The sequence below is a fragment of the Merops nubicus genome, unplaced genomic scaffold (assembly GCF_000691845.1).
Source record: "Merops nubicus isolate BGI_N331 unplaced genomic scaffold, ASM69184v1 scaffold12513, whole genome shotgun sequence".
In the NCBI taxonomy this organism is placed as follows: Eukaryota; Metazoa; Chordata; class Aves; order Coraciiformes; family Meropidae; genus Merops; species Merops nubicus.
Window position 1 is genome coordinate 51,252 of NW_008599609.1, and position 8,254 is coordinate 59,505.

The 8,254-nt window shown below is 42.5% G+C and overlaps 1 protein-coding gene across 1 annotated transcript in view; it reads left to right on the forward strand.

Moving 5' to 3' along the window:
* LOC103770200 (glutaminase kidney isoform, mitochondrial-like) overlaps nucleotides 1-8,119 on the forward strand; it is a gene marked incomplete at its 3' end in the record, with an annotated part of 55,544 nt that extends 47,425 nt beyond the window's left edge. The window contains exons 16-17 of the mRNA XM_008937452.1: nucleotides 7,012-7,073; nucleotides 8,043-8,119. Coding sequence (XP_008935700.1) covers nucleotides 7,012-7,073; nucleotides 8,043-8,119 — 139 coding nt within the window. The remainder of the gene's footprint in view (nucleotides 1-7,011; nucleotides 7,074-8,042) is intronic.
* Between the last annotated feature and the right edge of the window lie 135 nt (nucleotides 8,120-8,254).

Genomic DNA, 8,254 nt, shown 5'->3' on the forward strand with positions numbered 1-8,254 from the left:
GAGACTCCAAAAATAAACTCCATGGTAGCAGCTTTGAAAGTCAGTGTTGCAGCTCGGACTCCAAAAATAAAATGCTGCACCCACAACTCGTAAAACTGAAGGAGCTGGGTACAATCCTGTCCCAGGCTGGAGGAGGAGCTGCACCATCTAGAGGAAAAGAAATGAAAGTTGGTGTGTTAGAAGAAAATAGACAAAATTCTTCTTTCCTGTGTTAGTTTCAAAACACAGAAGAGTATATTTGCAGATTCTAGAGTTATTTTTGCACTGTCTTCAAAACCTTTTTATTTTTCCAACACAAGCTTTATCCGTGTGCCCTGGACCGCAGATTCCAGTTTATTGCACTTTAATTGTAAATACAAAAAAATATCAATTTTTAAAATTCAGTCATCCCGTCTAATGTCTGAATGTACATCTGCACTCCTCTGAGATTCATCCCTGGTTTATTTTTTGTCCCTTTAGGGACTACTTGAATTTTAGATTGAATTTCAAAGTTGAAACTTCAAAATTCATTGTGAGCAGGTTTGTTTTGGTTTTCAATTTTATTTTGAAACCTTACATGCAGGGAGAAAGTCGTCTATAGGTTATGCTTCACTGGCTGAATTACAAGTTCATTGTGTAAAAGGTGGATGATTAAGTTGTTTGATTTGTGCTCTAGATACTTTTCCTGGTTTCTATAGGGTACTGCTGCTGTTTCAGAGTTTATATCTGCATCTTAGATATCAGGATTTTTTTTTCTGTTGGTAAAATAAGCATCTAAAAGTCTGCAGTTTTTCTGGAGAGCAGGAGAACTGATGGCTTTCTGCTGCATAGTGAGATGACCCTCATCAGGGGGTCAGCTTTAGGAGAAGCAGCAGAAGAGTGTTACTGTGAAGTTGAATTTCTGTCCGTTTTGGGGCTTTTAGGACTTTGTGCAGCCCCGCTGGGCTCACGTAAACTCCTTGTTCTTGTCATCACCGGGTCACTGGCAGAGGTCAGGAGAACAGGAAGAGTTTATCGCAGTCAGGTCTCTTCCCAGTATGAAATGATAATCCTTGTTCCCTAGACAAACGCTCACCTTAGACAGCTTGAAAATCTCTTTTTGCGTCGGCGCGTTAATCCCGCGCTGAGCCGGCTTAGCGCTGGCGGCTGTGGCAGCAACGGGTGCCAGGGGCCTCTTGGCCAGAGGGGCCTTGGCTCGTGTGTTCAGCGTGTCGACGTGACCCCCCGTGTTGGGGTGCTCCTATAACGAGGGAGAGGGTGCTGTGTCATCCGTGGTTATCTAGGACCTGCTCCGAGATGCCATCAGGACCTGGGGTCAGTGTGACGCTTGGCTGCCGTTAGGGAAGTCCTGAGCTGCCAGGGCAGAAGTTTAGATCTCAACTTATCTCCATGCCTCTGCACCTGGCAGGAGAGTGTTTAAAGCTTTGTTCTTCCAGCTGCTTCTTCAGCCTTTGTTCTTCAACCCTGGAGAGCAGGGTTACCAAAAGGAAACATTACATCCCATTTTAAGCACAAAAAATGACATGAGAAAAGGGAGTGGTGGCCTTTTTTTCCTCAGCCAACTCAACGTTTCTCTTTTCCTCTACACACTGGGTCTGTGTGTAGAGTAAGTAGAACTTGGTATAGTTCAGATCTGGCAAAATTTCTTGAGAAACAACATGCATTCAAACCACCTTTTTGTCTCAATGTTTTGAACATCTTTTTGGAAGATTAATCTGTGGCATTGTCCCTAAATATCATGTAAAGAGCATTGGAAAGATATGGGGGTGTTGTTTATCCTTCTTCATAGTGCTTTTAGCAGCACCATCTTAAACTCTTGGGCATTACTGTATTCCTCAGCCACCTGGAGAAACAGTAAAATTGGAAGTAATACTTTTTTAGACAGTAAATTCTGTAATGTTTTCAAAGACATTGTGGGAAGGAGCGCTCGCAGGAAGCAGGACGCAGTAGGAAATTAAAGCCCAGATTCGGTGACCTTTTTAGCTAAGAGCTTCTCATGGAATTAAGCCAGCTCTGAGCTAAATTAATTTTTTCTAAAGGATTTGTTTTCTTTGTATGCACAGCTGTTTGGCTTTTCTCTCCTGACCCAAGAGAGCGCTGGAGCTGGAGCCACCGCAGCCGTAGCAGTGCAGGGGACACAGCCCTGTAGTGATGTGGGTTGGGTTCTTCCTGAGGTCTGGTGGTTCTGTCTCATCTCAGTCTTGTAGGGGGGTTTGCTATTGGCCATCATGAGACTAAGACAGTCTTCTCATGTGGGCTGGGCTTGGGTGTGCAGGAAAACTAGGAACGACTGTTACAAATACTCCACCAAGGATGTTCCTACATACCATTTGAGCCTTTCAGGTCAATTATATGTCTTGAAATTTCATTTGTGAAAAGTAACTTCAGCATACTCACGCTGAAGGTAAACTTATTTTTTTCATTCAGTTTTTCAGGCTGGTACACTGGGGAAACTGAAAACCAAACCAAAGCCTGTCATATTTTACCAGAATACTTTGACAATGTGAAAGCCTTGGGCTAGGAGTCATTTTAATGCTCAGTTTTCCTTTGTAACTTTCAGTGTCATACTTTGGTTTGTGCTTTTGAGGTTTTGGGTTGGTTTATTGCTGTTTTTTCTGCCTTTTTTTCCTTTTGGCCCCCTGTGCTGATCTGAAATGTCTGCCACAGGATTGTGTGTGCCTACTGCTCCAGACTCCCGGTGTTTCCTTCCTTTAACTTGACCTCAGTGCAGTTCTTCAGTAGCAGCAGTCTGGGTTTTTCTTTCTTGTGCTGCTCACGTTCTTACCCAGACTCACAGAGTGGCTAGTTGGAAGGGACCTCTGGAGGCTGTGATTTGGCCACCTCTGAGAAGCAGGACCCTTGCCAGCAATCAGTTGAGTCCATCATAGCTTCAAACAGCTGAGTCTGAGACCTCCAACACCTGCTAAACTGAAAGTGAAAATAGATGTGTGGTCTGGGACTTCTGATCTTTAGTTCTGAGTGACAGAAATATTCCTGAGGAGCCTTTCCTTGGAATTTTCACCACCTGGATAGCAAATATTATATCCAGCACTCAGAAAGGAGTGTTGTGCAAAGAGGGTGTCTTCGTAGCCGAGTGAGTAGTGCTCTGATTTCTGGCATGATGACAAGAGAGCAGCTCCAAATTCCTCTGGTGGGTCACAGGCAGGTTTTATCTGCCACTAGACAAAAGGTGGAACAGTTTTTGCTCTGGGTTTGACACTGCTTATAGCTGCGTGGTAATGTTTGATCCAACTCATGTATGGCAAGGCAACTCTATCCCTTCTCCTTGTATTAAACTTTCATAGTTAAGGAGTTCTGTGCAGTAGAAAAAGGCAATTCATGCCTGCCAGGTTGAATTTCTGCTCCTTTTTCTGGAGGTGAGGGAAAAATTGTGTTCATCAGTGCACTTAATAAAACACCAGTACTCCATGTGGCACAGAGGTGGTGACGGACCACCCGCTGACATCTCTAAACACTTAAATTAGCTGACTTGTGCCCTACTTAGTTTGAATGGATACAGCTCATCTGTGCTCTTCACTATTTTTTTTTCACTTCCCCACAATCAGGTTTGCTGCTCCCACTTGAAGGTTTTTTTGGCTCTTGATTTTTGCAGTGGATCTGTTATTTCAGGCTAGTAGGCTGTGAGTTTGGGGGCAGAAAATTTTTACTTGCATTTTGGAAGCCCTGGTTGTGCTTGATTGTATGGCAGCCTAAGGGAGATTTTGTGCAGATATAAATTGTCTGGCAGCAAGTTATTTTCTGGTAATAATTTTTTTCTCAATGTAAATTGTAACCTCTCACATGGTGGTTTGATATATATGCTATTTCCATTAATATTCCTTTGGAAACTAAGGGATGCTTCAGAAGGTGCTCCTGGAAACTGCATATTCTTATTTTGAATTCAAAATTTATTTTGTATTTGCAAATTTAAAACCTTTTATTCTTGAATTCACTTTGTATGTCCACCTTTTTTGTTTATGGCTGCCATTTGAGCAATTTCATGTCACACCTTATAAAACTTGTTTTTTTTTTTTGCCTGGACTGTTGTGCTGATAGAGTAGGGTGCAGTTACAGAGTGAGGTTGTTTTGTTGCTAGCAAATCCAACCTAATTCTTCCTTAAAATCATTACAGTCTCATTTGAAACAGTGGCAGGTAGCCCTGTGGGGGGGTTGTTTCAGCTATGATGGCTACACTCTGTCTGCTTTTTTTCAGCTTGAGTTCGTTCCTAACCAGTTTGGGATAAGTATTTTGCTGTAATTGTCCTGCTAAATTTGTCTTATTCCTGGTTTTTGTATCCTGTTACCCTTCCTGTTGTTCAGAGAGCAGTCCTATTTCCTCTCAAACATCCTTCTGAACTGAACAAGCAAAGAGTTTTTCTTTTTGTCTGAACTTGTCTTTCTTATGTTTCAATCAGTCAAAAAAATCAGTTTTGTAATAAAGTGACCTTGGACTTTACATGATTTATCTTAAGGAAGGACCAGATTTAACCTCTCCCAGACTGCTGCAAGACATGGCCTAAAATTATTGTGTTAGGAAGTCTCAAGAATCTCAAAATTAAATTTCATCACATGGTTATAGAAAATGAAAATGACTTCTTAGCAAAATACTCAGCTGAATCCAGAGGGATTCTTGGCCCCCGCTGCAGTTGGAAAGCTGGTTTTTTTGGAAGGAAGGAATGCGTGATATTTTTATTTTATTATTTTAGTAAATATTTGCATTTCCCCAAAACATAAAGAAGTGGCCAAAATGATCAGTTACCTCTGAAATGGTTTATACTAAAGATGTAATGTTGTTTACTTATCCTAGATCTGGAAAAAGGGAAAGTATTCAGGACCTGCAGGGCACCAGGAGCAGAGCATTGCTCAGCTTCTCTCTCAGCAAGGAAAACTCCTGAATCATCTGGGTGAAATTTGGACATGATCAAACTGAATTCCCCTTTCATGCCTGTGTTTAAAGACAGTCTGCAGCCCAATACCTATACAAGACATGTATTCTTGTTAGAGGTTCTAGGATTTTATGTGACTGTGATGTTTTCAGTAGAAGGCCTGATGGGAGTAGAGTGCTCTTGGGTGTTTGCTGCCCTTGCCTGGTCTGGGTGGTGCAAGTGATGCTGTTTCCATGACAGCTGCAAGCTTGCCACCAACATACTGAGACCCAGCATCCCTGTGGGGTGCTCATACCAGTTTACTCCCTTGGTCTTGGAACTCTTCTGCGGAGCCAGGGGTTGGGGAGAAGGGGAGCCTGGGAATGGGGTGTGGGAGCAACCTGGAGAGGAGCTGCCTGGGGTGAGGGCTGCAAAAGAGGCTGTAGAGATGGGGTACTGGCTCTGCATCCCAAACAAAGCCCACACTGATGTGCTGTAGGATTCTTGGTCACTGGCCATTTTGCTTGCTTGTTTGTTTTTTTCAGAAGGTTTAAACAAAAAAAATCTTCATGGGAGGAACAGAATTACTTCAAGCCTGTCCTCTGTGATGCTTGTGAGGACATCAAGTCAGGTTTGCTGCTATTTAAGGTGACCCAGGTGCTTTGGGGTCAGTGCTGAGAGAGCCTGGGGGCCCAGCCTTTGGAGCCAGTCAGGTTTAGGAGCAGCGTGGGGGATCCTGAGCCCTCCTGTGAGAGGATGGAGACCTGCAGATCCTGCCCAGCAGGTCATGCTGTGCAAAGCTCCTAAGCCTGGTGAGCCTCAAGGTGCAGAGGAGCTGCAGGCGTTGGTGGGGACTGGAGTGAGGAGAGGGGCTGTTTCCATCCCAGCCCCATCTCCTCTTGCCTCAGTCTCTCTGCGTCAGGGCATGTTTGAGGTGTAAAAAATAACAAGCAGTTCCACTGCCTCGGTTTCTGAGAGGCACAGATGTTGGCTCATCTGAGGCCCTGTGAAAACATGCCAGTGTTTTTGCAGAGATCTGTGGGAGACCTGCTTGTGGGTGGTGATTTTTGTTGTTTATTTCTCCTCCTTGTTGTAAAGGGTCATTGCAGCATCAGTTTTCTCCTTTATCTCTGTTGCTTGGCCAGTAGCAGCCACAGAGCTCCGAAGACTCAACTTAAAAAGCAACAAGAGCGTTTAGAAAGTTTAGGGGAAATTACTCTGAAATGGAGCCTAGAAGTGGCTGTATCAGTTTATGAAAGACACTGACATGTTTAAAACCATCTATCCTGTTGGTTTTGGCTCTTGCTAAAAGTGGTAGGGTTGTTAGAGCTGGGATGTGTTAAAATATGTGCATGGGACAAAGCTGGTGTAGCTTAGTGATCCCCTTCTTTATTAGAGTAATTAATACTGCTGAGGAAACCACTACTTGCCTGAGGCTTTACCTATGTTCTTATATTTAAAGAGATCTACTTTGTCTGCCTTGAAACCTTGCTTTTCTTGTAGCAACTCACTGTGGGATAGAAGTGCTTCAAATTTTTCTTTGAAGAAAATCTCTGTATTTAGATGTATGTGAGAAAAACCTGTAATACAAAGCAAAATCAATACTGCTAACAGATTTCTCCTAGCACTAGGAGTCTTCTCTGTAAAAGAGAAACAAACCCCCCAAAATCCCAACCCCAAACAAAACAAACAAACCCCAAAACAGCACAAAAACCCCAACCAAACCCCCAGAAGTTACTTCTCCAGAGTGAGTTTGTCTTACAAGGGTGTTTATGGTTTTATGAATTGTGCAAAACAATGCTGCCTTTGGAGTTCAATGCTCGGTATCATTGGGCAATTGAAGAGAGAAATATAATTTATACCTACAGCAGGGCTCCTATTTTCTTACCACAGGAGAGTAGAAATGCACATTTTAGGGTTCCTTTATTGTCCTTATCATTTCAACCTTGGAAAGACAGACCTAAAAGTACTGGCAGCAAAGGAAGCTGGCAGGAATTATTCCAGTATTTTACACTATACTCCAAAATGAGGCCATGGAAGGGGATAAAATGAACAAGTTGGTAAGCACTGGACCAGCTGGGCTTTCCTGGCTTTTCCATTTGTTTTTTTTTTTTTTTTTTTTTTGACAGAAGAAGCTAAATAAACTGGGCTTGATCTCTCTTTGTAGGTGAAGTCTGTGATAAATCTGCTGTTTGCTGCCTACACGGGGGACGTGTCTGCACTCCGGAGGTAAAGATTGGCGTGGGTTTGGGAATAGAAAGGCTGCTTGTCTGGTGCCTGTTTTTCACTCAGGAATATGCACGTATGCTGTCTGTGTTTGGGACATCTGAGCTGCACTGGAGATTGAAAATATTCACCCAAAACCCACCAATAAAAAAAAAAACCAACAAACAAACAACCCCACAACCCATAACTAACCATCCAAAAGGTACCCTGACACTGCCCTGCAATCCCAAGGGTGTCTGTTTCTTTGGATCAGAGTGCAACACATTTTCTGAACCTTTTTTTTTTTTTTAACAGCAGTGGCAGAAAATCCTAGCTGTACTTTTGCCAGCTTCATAATTCAATCCTGAAACTGCCACAAAAACTGAGGCTAGAAAATGCACATTGTTGCTGGAGGTTAGGAAATCTAGCTTTGCTTTTTCAGACTGGAATAGTCTGGCAACGCTTAAAGTAATAATGGTAGGAGACTAAATAAACATTAATTTGGCTAGAATATATATCTGAATATAATTAGGGGGTGGAAAAACGTGTATAGTTTAGCTCTGCTGACCCAGAGCACCATAGTGTGGTGAGGGAACTTTCACAAGACTTTAACGCTGTTCAGGATTTTCAGATTTAGGAGTCCCTCCCTGGGTTTCCTCAGCTGGTGTAAATTCACTTTGCCTTACACGACTTAGCTTGTCCATGTTATATTTTAAATCAAATACATTGATTGTTAAGTTTCCTACAAAGGCATTTTATTTTTCTTTATAAAATCTAGAGACCAGAAAGAAAGTTAAGCCCCTACCTTTTATTTTAAAGCCAAAGCAGTAAGGGCCCCTCTCATTAGAGCTGAAGGTGCAACGTGCTCTTGATACCATTTATAATCTTTTGTAGCAGAAATGCCATTGGTTTAGCACAGGGGCATTGTTCCATGCTAGCTCTGTAACTTGTTTTAATTATCTAAGTTTTTCCTCTGTTCTCTTATTTTTTCAGATTTGCTCTGTCAGGAATGGATATGGAACAAAGAGACTATGACTCACGAACTGCCCTGCATGTAGCAGCTGCAGAAGGTAGTGTCTCCTCATGTGGGACTGGCTAGCTGTTAATGCAGTGTCAGTAGCTGTCTTTAGGATATCTTCACTTTCTGTATATCCATACCTGCTTTCTAAACCTTTCTATGTATGTATATACATATATATATATAT